The sequence below is a fragment of the Heloderma suspectum genome, chromosome 7 (genome assembly GCF_057233095.1).
Source record: "Heloderma suspectum isolate Gila_16-S chromosome 7, 16-S_ref, whole genome shotgun sequence".
In the NCBI taxonomy this organism is placed as follows: Eukaryota; Metazoa; Chordata; class Lepidosauria; order Squamata; family Helodermatidae; genus Heloderma; species Heloderma suspectum.
Genome location: NC_139464.1, coordinates 65,571,020 through 65,585,909, shown reverse-complemented (window position 1 = coordinate 65,585,909; position 14,890 = coordinate 65,571,020). Strand labels below are relative to the sequence as shown.

General features: G+C 41.0%; 1 protein-coding gene across 2 annotated transcripts in view; it reads right to left on the bottom strand.

The window, feature by feature from the left end:
- KCNC2 (potassium voltage-gated channel subfamily C member 2) overlaps nt 1-14,890 on the bottom strand; it is a 132,938-nt gene that overhangs the window by 3,859 nt on the left and 114,189 nt on the right. For both annotated transcript variants that reach the window (XM_084811800.1, XM_084811801.1), the window contains exons 2-3: nt 5,994-6,921; nt 1,883-2,050 (exon numbers count right to left, since the gene is read on the bottom strand). In XM_084811800.1, the coding sequence (XP_084667926.1) occupies nt 1,883-2,050; nt 5,994-6,921 (1,096 nt within the window). The remainder of the gene's footprint in view (nt 1-1,882; nt 2,051-5,993; nt 6,922-14,890) is intronic.

Genomic DNA, 14,890 nt, shown 5'->3' with positions numbered 1-14,890 from the left:
CACATAGGCCTAAAATAATAAGAATGTACATATTTACATGTTATTAAGCAATATTCACCACTGGTGTGAAATCCTGCATCCACAGAAGTTCTCTTTTCACAGATGCTGGCATGGTTCTGATGATCATTCCAAGCTTCATGAAATATAGTTTATGGAACCAGAAATGAGCATCAAGGGTGAGAGCTCCTCCCTCCCCAACTGCTTTCACTATGATTCTGGCTTATTTTCCTAGTTTGTTAACCAAAATTAAGCCAGAGATCCCTGGTTCAAGACATAACAGGGAGCTCTGGCTTAATACAAGCCAGGATCTCCACACTGGTATGCAACAGGAGGAGGGGAGGACCAAGGGAGGAGAATGTAGCTGCAGTGTTCATGCACAGCTTCATAAACCATGGTTTATGGTCATCTGAAACTGTGAAACATCAGTTCAGCCTACTAATGTCTCTGTTAAGCAAGATAGATCCACTTCAAGTTAGCAATGTCTAGAGGAGTTGTCATGTTAGACGGTTGCAGCAAAAACAGCAAAGAGTCTGATGAAGTGAAAGTGTCCACAAAACCTTATTTCGGAATAAATGTGTTAGCCTTTAGGGTGCCTTGGGACTCTTTGTTGCAAGTTAGTAATGGATGTTTTATCAATGGGACTTATTTCGAGGTAAGTGTGTATAGGATTGCAGCCTAAATAGGATGGCATTACTATTTATGCTGCAATTCTATATACACTTACCTGAGTCCCACTGAACTCAGCGGGGCTTATTTCTGGGTAGACATGTATAGGATTGTTAATGGCAAACTGTGTTACGCACATAAAAAACACTTACACTGCAAAACTGAGGATATATACTAATAATCCAAATGGCCCTAACTTAAACAAGCCTATCTGGGAGTGAACTCCCACTGATTTTCATGGGGCTTACACACACAAAACTGTTCTTGACCAACATTGTATTGAAAGAGATGAGATAGAAGCACACACTGTCTAGGCTAGTGGTTCTCAAATTGTGGGGTCAAATTGTGCAGCCTTGGGGCTGCAGAACACCTGGGGAATGTGCAAAGGTCCCCTTAGGTTAGGTGCAAGTACACTAGTGTCTTCCTTGACTGCAGCAAGTACACCAGTGTTTCCCACAAACACATAAAATATGGATGACATACCTTTATCTTAAAACCAAACAAACTCAGGTACACACACCTGGTCATCCTGATTGGACAGAGGATCAATGATACATGTACACAGGTGTTTATACACATGGGCATGCCACTGAACTTTCCATGGTTTGATCTGGGAAACACTGATGTAACCCTGGCTTACCTGCAGCCGTACCCTGCTATGTAATGTAGAGCCATCCTTAGCCTATTAGCCTTTGGCATCAAAATTCTGCTTTCAATATAAAGACTGTCCAAAATACATATCTTAGCATTTTTTTTCCGGTACTGGACTTTTCCGGTACTGGACAAATCAGGGCTTGGACAATTAGATCCACACTTGATAGTTAACTTCTAAAATAGTATTAAATTATACTAATAAGTAAATAAGTGGAATTTAAAATATCCCAAAGCAATTTCTAAAGAACTGTTATGAAAATGATTTAATGAACATGGCCTAAATCATAATTGTCTTTGGACAGGATAGACACATGAAACCATGAATGAAACAACTATCAGAAACAACACTGACATATTTTCAGATGGACTGATGGGCCAAGGCCTTTTTTTAATAGTAAGGAAGAAAGGGGCAACAAAGAAAGGGAGGAGGAAGAGAAAATACATTGATCTGAATACAGTCTTTCCTAGAGAGCATTTGTTCACATCTGCTTCATTCCAGGCTTTGTTTATTTAGAAGAACAGTGCTGAATGAACTTTTATAGTCTAATGAAAGAGTCCATACCTTTCCTGATCCCTCCATCAGTAGCACACGTGTAATCACCTGCTGTCAGTAGGAAACATGTTCCCCCTCTTCTGTTTTTGTCTCTGGTACTAGAGCGTCTGATTGGTGGGAGCCTTTCCACAGGTGACAGTGGCTGCTCACCTTCTGTACTGTCTTCACCTGATAACACTGGTTAAAGCACCATGCCCATTTACAATATATAGCCAGTGAGGAAATGAGACATCACAAACAACTTGCCTGTTACCCCCTATTATTCACGTACAAAAAAGAAACGAAGCTACTACACGATATGGAAAAAAGATGGCAGTTCATCATTAGTTTACTACTGAATTGTAGCAAAGTTGCAAATCTATATCTTCTTAAGGAAAAAAATATTTTATTGTTAACATTTGACTTTTTAGACTGCTGCCATCTTCATTATTTCATTTATTGCTGTGGTGTCTTCAATACTTCAAAGGAAGTCATATTTTGCTGCCATAGATTGCTTTTTAATAATAAAAAAAAAATATTTGTAGGGGGGAAGTAATACATCTTTAATTCCAGATTGTGCATTTGGATCCACTGCTAAAAATGAATTCAGATATAATAATGGCAGCAGTCCTAATTACATTATCCTAATTATACTAACTTGTTAGTATCTTGGGCACTTACCAGACTGGCCCAAAGTCTGCTGTAAATAATTACGTGAGAGTCACATCAGTGTGTGGTCCTTAGCAGTACATAAGGCGCCATGCTGTGTTAATGGCTATCTAGGCTCCCCCTTCCACATCTTATGCCGTTTAGTAGGGGACATTTTGTCTTGTTTTTTGTTGGTCCCCTAACAGTACACAGTATACACTCAGGGGTCATCTGCACAGCCTTAATCCCTTTACTTTCATCTGCCTGGTTCAGTGCGTATTTTATGTTGTCTTTAGCTACCCAAGTCACTTCAATAAGAGCTTTTTCCCCTACACACAGTTGCAGGGATGCTGATCTCGACTGGGACTTCAGCAGGGGGCAAAAGGCTAATGCCCCCTATGCTAGGATCCCAAACTGGATCACCTTCTGTGCTTCCTATTTCTCAAAGAAAAGTCCTGCACTCAAGGGCAGACCACATGATTAACAGGATGTGAAGTCTGACCTTAAAACACTTTCTTCACCTTTTTAAATGCTCACTATGGCAGTTCATTTTTTTTAAAAGCCTAAACCATCTTTAAACATCTACGCCTATTGAGTAACATCTTCATATACAAAAGAATGGCTTCTTTATCATGATAATAGGCATTTTAATCTTTCAGAATATAATGATAAATGTAATGATGATCAAATATAAAGGCACTGGAAAGGAAAATTCAACATCTAATAATCTTCTTTATTTATATTTTATAAATTTGGTCATCTTGACAATTCTCTTTTTCTAAGATCTACCCTCCACCTCTATATTCATATAATCCAGCTGTCCCCAGCCTGGTGCTCTCCAAATGTTTTGGAACAACTCCCATCAGGCTCAGCCAGCATGGGAAATGGGTCAAGAATACTGAGAGTTGTTGCCCAAAACATCTGGAGGATACCAGGTTGGGGAAGGCTGATGTAATCTAATACTTGCAAATATATCTGCAGACTCACTACATGTTGACCTGCAAGCTGTGCCTTCTCCATGCTGGGACATAAACAGACATGGAAAAGCAATTGCAATTATCACTTTGAAGGCTGTTTTAGTAAGTAACAATGAAACATTGCAGAAGAAACAATATTCCATCCACTATACAGAATTTATTTCAAGATCAGTTCTGCTTTTCTTGAATTGTTAATTTTAGCATTTTCAAAATGAAAACAAAACCAAAAAATCCTGTATAAACACTTCGTATTGATTATGTCCTAAGGAGTTTGAACTGGATCAAGTTTTTATCTCATGGCTATGCAATCATAGAAATCAGAGCACAGTTTGTCATTTTTCCTCTTTAAAGGACCATTCATTGGGATCACAAATCCAGAAAGCATTATTGTTTCAATGATTTTTTTAAGGAAGCTTTAGGAAACATTAAATTAATTAAAAATTTAACTATCTATGATATACTAAGGCTGCAATCCTATAGAAACTTAACTGAGAGAAAGTTCCACTGAACTCAGTGGGGGTTGCTTTTGAGTGGACACGCTTTAATACCATTGTACTCTTAATGTAATTATGAAAAGTCGCTAAGACTACAACACTAGATTAAAATGTGTTAATATTGCTACTCTAGCCTACAAACTCTTTAGACAGTACTTTAATATAATGGACCTGGTAGTCCATGAAATTAAAGACACTTACTTCCAAGGAAGTTTGGGTTTGATCTTAACTGTAATTTCTTGAGCAGCAGTTGTTTCCTAAGGTCAGGGGTCATAGCATTAATTGTGAAGAAAAGGTGAGTATTACTTGGAAAAAGCATTAAAAGGTGCTGCCATTCTTAAAGAATCAACAAACTTTATTTCAAACACAGATTTGTTCTTCTCACTGGACATCAGAAATTAATTGCTGCTGTGGCAAAAAATTCTTCTGTATTTTTGTTGCCATTCTCATTCAGTCTGATAGAAAAGAAATTGTTTTTGAAAAACAAACATTCAAAGGAGAATCAATATTCAGAGAAATTCTTATGGGTAGGGTTCAGGATTCTTGTGCTTACATTCCTTATTAGGTGGCCAAGGAGTGTGTGTAAGTGTCCTGCTTTTCAATGTACAATCATCTCTCTGGCAACCAGCAGCCACCCCACACTTCAGTTAAAACCCAGGAGAAGATGTGATGAGGTAACGTCTCTCCCAACAAGGCCTTTTCAGATTAGGCAGTGCAGGCAGCCAGGGAGGCTGCAGAGTGATGGAGAGATGTGTAACAGAAAGAAAACGTGCGCGCACACACATACACACACACAGCATCCTTGGCCGTCTTGCAACGATAAGGCAAGTTCAAAACCACCAGCAAACACTGGTGAAGGCATTGAACCCTGAAGAATAACAACATTAGGGAAAGGGCTATGGCTCAGTGGTACAGCACAGGTTCAATCCTTGGCATTTCCAGGCAGGACTGGAAAAATTTCTGTCTGAAACCTTGGAAAACCGCTGCCAGTCATTGTCGATAATACTGAGCTAGATGGACCAATGGCCTGAGTCAACATAAGGCAACTTATGTTGCCTATGTTCTTCTAATTAGAACTGAGCCAAAATTTCTCAGAAGACACTTTCTGAGAAAGGTTTTGAGATTTTGGAGGATGCAAAATGGTGGCCAGGCTGCCAACACAGTTGCTGCTGTTGCCACTTGCAGTGGCAGTGCAAAATGCCCCCCAAAAGCAATAGGAAAGAAAGGAAGGAATTTTGCTACAACCACTGCTAATGGTGAACCCCAGCTCTGAGAAACTGTTAGAGAAGTTCTCCTTCCGTTGGAGAAATTTGGTGAAATGGTGTCTCCACCCCCACCCCACCCTGCCAACACACAATTTCTTTCTCCAAAATAGGGTGGAGAATTTCAAGAGACCATATGTGCACAGCTATAGCTATTATATCTGATGTTCCAGGTCAGGTACATGACATTGTCACCTATGAAAAAAATGCTATCCTTGAAATCTAGAGTGCATACTTTTGTGTCACTTGTTGCATTGGATGTGGGCCTAGATTAACCATCCATACTTAAATGAATGCTTCTTAAATTGCTTCTAGTATTTCTCGCCACCAATGTGGCAGAGGCAAAGGCAAAGCAACAAAAGAGACAAACATCACGCAAAACAGCATGAAGTTCAACAGAATGGAGTCACAACTGTACAGTCACAAGCATGCAGGAAACAAAACAAAACATTTGTACAGTGCAACGGGCAAAAGAAACAGTAGACAATGCCAGTACAACAAAAGAGTTAAGAGGAAAGAAAATTAAAGACAGCTCAGCATTCACAGTACACCTAGCAAACACTACAGACCAGCGATGCACAGATCTGAGAACATCATTCTTTTGCTGTAACTACTCCACCATCTACAAGACTGACATACACAAACAGAGAGTGAGGGGAGAGGTGTGTGAATGACCTTCTCTAGCTGCAGAAAGATTAAATGCTTTCTGATGCTTTGTACTGCCAAACATACCAGACATGCATTTGGGATTGTGTCCTACCTGATTTATTGTGTTCCATCAGCCGGTTGTCTTTGCCCAGACAGACTTCACCCTGTGTGCTATTGCAGGGCATGTTCAAGTCTATCTTGCAAAATGAATGGGAGCTTGCCTGAGGAGCAGGTGGGATGTGCTTCTTTCTCTTCCTTGGAAGCTTCTGTTTTGCCATGGCCAGAGAATAGTACATTCCAAAATTGTTGACAATAACAGGCACGGGCATGGCTATAGTCAGTACCCCAGCTAAAGCACACAGAGCACCCACCAGCATGCCTGACCATGTCTTTGGATACATGTCTCCATACCCAAGAGTGGTCATGGTGACCACAGCCCACCAGAAGCCAATGGGAATGTTTTTGAACTCTGTGTGTTCACTAGCTGATGGATCATTGGGTTTGGCGCCTATGCGCTCAGCATAGTAGATCATGGTGGCAAATATCAACACTCCTAATGCCAAAAATATGATCAGCAGCAAAAACTCATTGGTGCTTGCTCGGAGTGTGTGACCCAGCACCCTGAGGCCGACAAAATGTCGGGTGAGCTTGAAGATTCGCAGGATTCTCACAAACCTCACCACCCTGAGGAAACCAAGCACATCCTTAGCAGCTTTGGAGGAGAGGCCACTGAGCCCCACCTCTAGATAGAAGGGCAAAATGGCCACAAAGTCAATGACATTCAAGTAGTTTTGGATGAATTCAAGTTTGTTGGGTGAAAAAATGACACGGATTAAAAATTCAAATGTAAACCACACCACACAGACACCTTCAACATACGTCAGAGCAGGATCCGTCTCTATTTCATACTGCAGAACCACCTCGCTACCATTGATAGTTGGTTCTGTTTTGTTTTTGATGGTATTAAATGCTTCATGGGTTTCCAGGCAAAAGGTTGTGATGGAAAGTAGGATGAAGAATAAAGAGGCAAAAGCAATGAACTACAAAGAGAAGAAATTGGAAATGTATCAGAACCAGGCAGTAACAAACAAAAACAACAACATAACTATTAGCATCATATACCTTAGCTTATATTAAACTTTACTGCAAAGACTTCAAGTTGCTTCCCAGAAAAACACATATAAAGAACTCACCTGCTGTTGTCCCTGGGCTGATATGAAGCTGACAATTTTAATATAGCAGTGTCAATAAACAGATAAAATAATAACTGATCAAGGGTAACAGAGAAACCCACCCCTAATACAAAATAGATTACAGGCTATTTGTCATGGCCGGATGGCGTTCGTACTTTATCAAAGCTACAATGTAGAACCTACCCTTCTTCAAGAAAAGGGTATGACTCTTAACTATATTCTTGCACAAAGAATAAATGGTTGAATTCATCAGAATATGATTTATGATGAAAAACAAATCATGCCCCAAACTTATTTGGATTTTGGAATGTATCACTAGTTCCAACACATCTGTGAGATTCCTCCAGTGTTACCAGATTACAAGTAGTGAAGCTATACAATTTTAGGACACTAACATATATTAGGCAAACAATGTAAAAAAGAACGTAGATTCCGGATAAAATGACATTTTATTTATATAAATCCTGTAGAGCAGGGGTGGGCAATTTTAGGGGACTTCCCACCCTGGGGACCCCTGTCTGCCCATGGGCCGCACTCCTGCAGTCACTGCCCTGCCAAAATTTTGTGGCACAGCAGCAAAATAATCAGCAGTTTGCTACCAAATTTCACCAGCAAACTGCTACTGAGGTTTTAAAGGGCCAAATGTAGCTTGTTTTCAAGGGTCTAGTTGATTACATCATTTTTTGCTCTTATGTACGCCGTATAGAGTCCTTAAGATTTCCTGTATAATAGGCTGATGAGTCATTAGTTAGCAAAGCTGCTTGAATGAAAATGCAAGCACTTCTTAAAAACCTTTGGTAAACTTGGAAATCTCCCCATCACATTTTGTGGCTGGAAAGCAAAGCCATGTGAACACTTCTGCGACAGAACCATCACTTGCACTGATGTCTTACCCTCAAGTGGCAGCACAGAAAGATGTTGCAATACTGCTGAGGAAAATTATGCGCTCAGCGTCCATCATATAATTTAGCTGGCACTGATATTACGAACTTCATTATGAACTTCAGCTACAGACAACTGGCTTGAGGGGCTTCAACACAAATGGTCAATCTGTGTCAGGGTGTGAATGGTCAACTATTTTTCATCTCCAACACCTTATCCAAAGGTAACCCAAAGGCTCAGTTCTTTATTTTATTTTAAACATCCTGGAAAACTCTAGTAAATCTAGAAATGTTCTGTAGTTGCACTTTACATGATGGTGAGACTCTCAGCAAACCCAGGTACTGTCACCAAAGTACTAAGCATTCGCCTTTCATTTCCCACTCCCTGTGACTGAGACTATGTATATCTGCAGACATTAAGGACCTATATGCATGCTTTCTACACTGCACCCAAGCAAATGCAAATTTATTCTTTTTAATCATTATATATCTTTTGAAGTTTTAGGGGAAAGGGTGGTGGTCTGTATATATAAGGATGGAATTGACTGTCCCTGACAAATCACCTGGAATAAAAGTGTAAGTCCAAGGGTCCAGTACAGGATGCTTTCTTTCCCTTGCTGATGGGAAACAAAGGAATAATGCAGAGACAAATTTAGTAAATTGGGGCTTGGCAATATCCATACTACTTAAGAAAAAGAAACAAGGACTAAATTGGGACAGCAGAAAGTTAATTCTCCAATCTATCCATTTGCAATATACAGGCGATTGTTTATTGCAGTGTATTCCACTTTTATACAGACATATTGCCTGCAAAAGCCCCAGGATGTAAGAACTTTTGTGACACCAGCTTGGCAGGACAGACTGCTGCAAACCCTCCAGAGCTTAACAGTTACATACACCAGGGCTAAACTTCAACAAGGAAGGCAAAAAAGATGAAGACTTGTTCTTAATTTTTATGGTTTGGCAGATAAACAGCTACTTCAGTGATGAAGGCTATAAAATGTATATATAATTAGACTGTGCAAGAAGTGTATTAGTTTTATTGGTATTTCTATATAATACATTAGGATACATTTATTTCTATATCTTTAAGCACACTTTTGACATTTAATTTTAATTATTCCAGAATGCGGAGCTAAAATTAGCTTGCTTAAGCTGTTATCACAAAGGGCACACAGTAATAGATAATCACTGTAAAATCCACAGAGCATTATTAGTAATTACATTTTTTAAAAAACCTTCCCCAAATCTACTCAAAGTATTCCTAATTTTAGCAGTCATATAGCACAGTCAAGCAATCAAACAACAAATCCAAGCCTCTCTTGGCAAACGTTTGAAATGGAAGTCAAACTCCAGGGTATTTCTAGATTTCCTAATTCTCACCCAAGGGTGTTTAGAGCTTAAAATGCAACGTGCTTCTCAATCTCTGATAAATTCAGACTATTATCCTCAAGCAATAAAGAAAACCACATTGATCAAGGCAGAGAATTCATAACATTAAGTCAAAACTCAGCTGCAGACGAAGCCTCACCACTAGGAGGAAAGGGCAAAAAAGACCATATTAAGGAGAGGCTTTTCTTTATCATTTGCTGCTTTCTTCTAAATATGCTACTGTTATCTTGGCAGAACAACAAACTGGAAAATTGTATGAAGAAGCAGCAATGGAGTGCTTTGTAATATTTAAAGGACATGCACATGCTTAATAATATTTAAAGGACCTGCAGATTCTACATATTTTGCTGAACTACAATGAGAGTCAAATGGATAGTTTAGATCACCCAAGTAAAACTGAGCTAAATTATAAAGTGAACATGCAAAAATATAGAAACTTCTACAAATTACAGGTTAGTCCTATGGTTCTGCTACATTGGCATTAAGAACATAAGAAGAGCAGTGCTGGATCAAACCAAAATTGCATGTAGTCCAGCATTCTGTTCCCATAATGGAAACCAGATGCCTATGGGAGGTCCACAAGTAGGACATGACTGCAACAGCATCCTTCCACTCATGTTCCCCCTCAACTGGTACTGAGACTCATACTGCCTCTGATACGGGAGGTAACAAATAGCTATCATGACTACTGGCCACTGATAGCCTTATTCTCCATGAATTTGTCCAATCCCCTTTTAAAGCCATCCAAGTTGGTGGCCGTGACAATTCACTTATGGTAGTGATGTTATGCCAGCATAATGTTGTTATAGTCTTATGCACTTGCAGCAGCATCTTAGAAAGCAAAACAACAAGAGATAATGTAGAAGCATCAATTGACACCTTCACAGCATCCCAGCAAATCACAATGTTGAATGCAGATGGTGCTGCACAGTTCCCATGCATGGAAAGCACCAATCAACACAAGGTAAGTTCACACAATGTATCACAATGCAATTAAGGAGAACCCACAGCTCCTCCCTTGAGAGGACTCTGTGGCCCTGCAATTAGAAAGGCAGCACCTGAAGCCTGAAGCTCCAAGGTTCCCCTCAGGCGTCTAAATCTCCTCACAGTCCAAGTACAGCTAGCAGCAGCCTCTGAGCAACACTTCTGACAGGGTAATAGCCAGGGACTGACAGAGAAAGAAGGAGTGCCATTCCAGTCATAACAACCAGCCCACTCCACAGCCCAGTGAGTAGGATGTCCTCAGGCAGAAATTATAGGTGGCGGTCCTCTCCTGCAGAAGGTTTAAGTCCTACTGTGATGAAAATCACTCCACACAGAGTGCATATAACTGCACACTATGCATTTGTGCAAGGAAGAATGCACATTAAAGCAACAAACTCACCGCAGACAGCATGTGAGCTGTTGACAGATCAGGGGGAAAGAGCAATGCTATGCAAAACAGGAGCAGCAGATTTGAGTCCTACTCCTGAATTATGTCAATGTCTGCTCTGCAAGGCAATTTACCTTTGGGGTAAATTTTGGGGTGACATACTAACAACAGTATGTTTAGCTAGGAAAAGGGAGAAGCAGTATTACTGCAATTCTGGACTCCCACTCCAGAAAGCAGTGCCAACTACACAGCCATGGAAACAGATGAAAGAGAGCTAATCATGAAGCCTCCGTAGTTTCCCATGGGCTTAGCCTATGATATGCCCCTGTTCCCTCCCTCTTGCCCTCTGCAGCACACCCAGGAATCCCAACCATATAACCCAGCTCTGAAGGAGCCAATGTGGAGTACAGGGTCTATGTAAAAGAGCTCCTAGTAACTTGCAGCCCAGGATGCAAGTCCCCTCATTGCAAGCAGAGTGCCCCCTCTCTTATGTGCAAGGAAAAGAGGGAGCTAGTGAAGACACCAAAACTCAGTGCGAATTAGATTACATTAACCAATAAAGTAATATGTTACATCAGCTGTGGCTACAGCTGCTGCAGGAGGTCCCAGGTTAAATTCTTGGCATTTCCAGGGAGGATTGAGAAAGACTCCTGTCTGAAACCCTGAAAAGCAATGCCAGTCCCTTAACTGAGCTAGATGGGCCAATGGTCAGACTACATATAAGGCAGCTTCCCATGTTCCTAGTCTGGTGCCACTGGTAACATCTACCCCAAACCAGCAACGTAAGCACTGAAACAGACATGCTGCTGCCCTGAGTAGGGGCAAAGCCTCTTTATGGTGAACTCGCAGAATATATTTGATGCCCTTGTAAAAAAAAAAAAAAAAAAGTTCACAAGAGTGTAATATATAACACCATCACTGAACAAAGTGATTGAGCTCCCTGTTCCACCCTTTACCAAATGTCATTCAGAGAACACAGGGAAGAAAAGAAGGCTATAGCAATGATATGTTCCTAATTTTGGTAACAGAATGGTCGATAACCTTGAAATCTTATCCAGATCAAGCTACATTCTCAGCATGCGTATATGGTACAGAAAGGGAAGGGAAGACACGGGAAGGGGAGACAGTCTACTGTTAGAGACAAATACACACATGCTGTTTTTAAGCCCTTCATTTCGACATCATACAAAAGGGTAATATGACATCGTACAAAAAGATCATATAAATTAACACCAAACTAACAAAATAAGAAGTGTCCTTGCTTACATTTTCTTGCATCTTAGGGCTTGGTCTCATGACCTTTTAGCATAATACAGTGGGTTTGTGTGTGTTTGAAAAAACGTTCCTATACTGCCTTCCTTCCTCACTGCCATGCACTCAGCATGGATAAGATTTTTTATATGCTGTTCTGCATGTTACACAACATTACATGTTTCTTTTCATTTGGTTTATTTTCCCTGAAAAGCAGGCTTGGAGGCTCTAATCAGGAGCAGAAGAGCAGCAGGGGCAGAGGGGATGCTTAACCTGCCTTTTGTTCAGCAAAAACTAACATCCCTATGTTGCTTTTCTCCAGTGGAGGTCAAAGTTATGAAGATCCCCTATCTTTTCCCTATCGGTAGGAGAGCAGATGGGTGATTTTGAGCAGAAAGCAGCAGAAAGGGAAAGGGTTAAGAAGCCTTTTCCTGCATGCTCCTCTTGTAGTCTTGGATGCAAGAAAAAGACAAACACCAGGGGAACAAAACACACAGCTGTGTATATGGCCTAAGTGGCATTTCAAGCAATCACACCGATATGGGGAAAGGCTGACAGGCACCCAGATTTACAGCCACAACTGGAAGTCAGCACAGATGGACTTAAAACTACAACTGCCACATGCTGAGAAGGTCATCAGGCTATGGCCTCAGATGCACTTCCACGGTCTCCAGTGTTTGAGCCACTAGTGCGGATCAAGGCACCGTCAGTATTTCCAGTGATACGCACTGTGTGACATTGCAACAATAGTCTTCCAGTAACCACTGTAGAGTGAATGAAAATATCATCTGTGGACTAGCATTTTTCTACTGGGGGTGGGGAATCCCTTTGATTTTTTGTTGATTATGAGTTATTTTGAAACAAGTATCATGTACTCGTTGAGGCAACATACGGAAATATGATGGTTTTGATTGGAACGATAATAAGAACAGTTCAGTACTTTCACTGTCTTTCTTTTTGTGTGTTAATCGTCAAGTGCAATGCTGCTTATCTGTCTCTTCCCATCTGTTCCAATTCTGAAATCAGTGAGCCCTAAAGCATGAGTCACCCATTTTTATTTGCATAATTTAACATCAGGCCACCGGTGAAGTTGGTACAGCTGTTTATCCATTGTCCATGTGGGCCCACAAATCATCCTTTTGTTTCAAGCTACAAATGACAGTGCTTCAAAATAACAATAAATAACTAATTAGCATCCATATTCACATACGTGATCACAGTGAGCCTTGTGTCAACCTTGTAAGGGAGATCAGCATGACTCTTCCCATATTGCAGATGGGGGGCTGAGATATCGAGGCCTACCAAAGGCCATCTAGCAAGGTAATGGCTCAGGTGACATTTGAACTAGCGTCTTCCTAGATCACACCTCACATTCTTAGCCATTACACTATATCACCTCTCAGAAAAGCTCTCAATAAATTCCCACAAACGATGCAAGGTTAGGACCGAATAGTATTTCCAAGAAACACTTACCTAGACAGAAACTTGTATTTGAGTGCTTCCAGATGGAGGGCTCTTAGTGCTAACAATGTGCAGCTATACCATCTTTTCCCCACTAACATATTTTTTTGTGAAAAGAAAAAAGACGGAAGATAGGGCGAGAAAACACGGAAGGGTTACTAATGGAAGATGACGATGCCTGGAGCCCCTGTAAAATTCTATGAACGGGAGAGAGCAATTGCCCAACAACAGCCTCGTCTAGAAGAACCTCCATTTTAGTTGCAATCCAAACAGATACATTTTGAGTAACGTTTGCAAAATATTACTGCAACACAATATTAGGAAGGCAGTATGGCATATGTGGTTTTATGCGGTTTACTCTGATAATATATGAGGCCATTTCCTAGTCTGGCAGAAATCCAAATAGTTCTACTGACATCAATTTAGGTAACCTTTTATAGTGAATGAAGATTTGACTGATGATACAGAAACCTGTGGCATTCTTAATAAATAACAAAAGTCATTTGAATTGTGAAACTGTGGCAAAATTCCAATATATCCAATAATATTTCCCTTCTTACATTTTTGTTAACGTTTACATTTTTCTCCGCACCCCCGCCACACTCAGTTATAAAAAGTAAAGAGTTAATACACTGCAAAGCGCAGCATGTTGGATTTGGACTGGGGAGACCTAACTCAGCTATGAAACTCACCAAGTGACCTTGGGTTGTTTGTGGGATAAAATGGAATCTAACTGTCCTGAAATCATGGACAATGCTCTATACAAATACACACCACAGAAACAGATCATACACACACAACACATCTCCGTTCTTTGCTACTAAAAAATAATCTATTAAACCACACCCATATAACCACTTCCCATAGGGAAGGAGCCTGGGGAAGGAGGAACAGCCAGCAGCTGCACCAGGTGGATCCTGAGCCTGCTTCTGCCCCCGCCCACAGGTACTTAAGGCGGGGCTGCCAGAGGCTGCTCGGGAAGGCGCACTTAGCGTCGCACTTGGAGTCACGTAGGATCTGAAGACCTACCCACCTGCCTCTCCAGAGACACCAGCAGCCACAATACCAGCATCAAATAGCAGCAGCAGCAGAGGGCAGCAGCTTTAAAGACAAGGGGAAAGGGGCAAACGTGGACTTTATCTGCTCCTTCTTAGCTGCTGTTCTCTTTTATCTTTTTTATATTCTTTTAAACTGTTGTATATTTTATATCTTAATATTTTAATATGTGCCTGGGAGGACTATTGGGCAACTCAGGGGGTGGGGGAGGTGCCACCATAACTGTGGTCACGGGCAGGGGGAGGTATGGCATTGGGGGATTAACAGGCCAGCTGAGGAGAAGAGGGGCTAGACACCTTACAGCTGTCCCCTCTTCTGGTTCTTCCCCCAACCTGATGGTTCCTGGCAGCCTTACCAGTCTGCCCTCGGGTCTGGTGGTGCTGCTGCTGAATGCCAGGTCGGC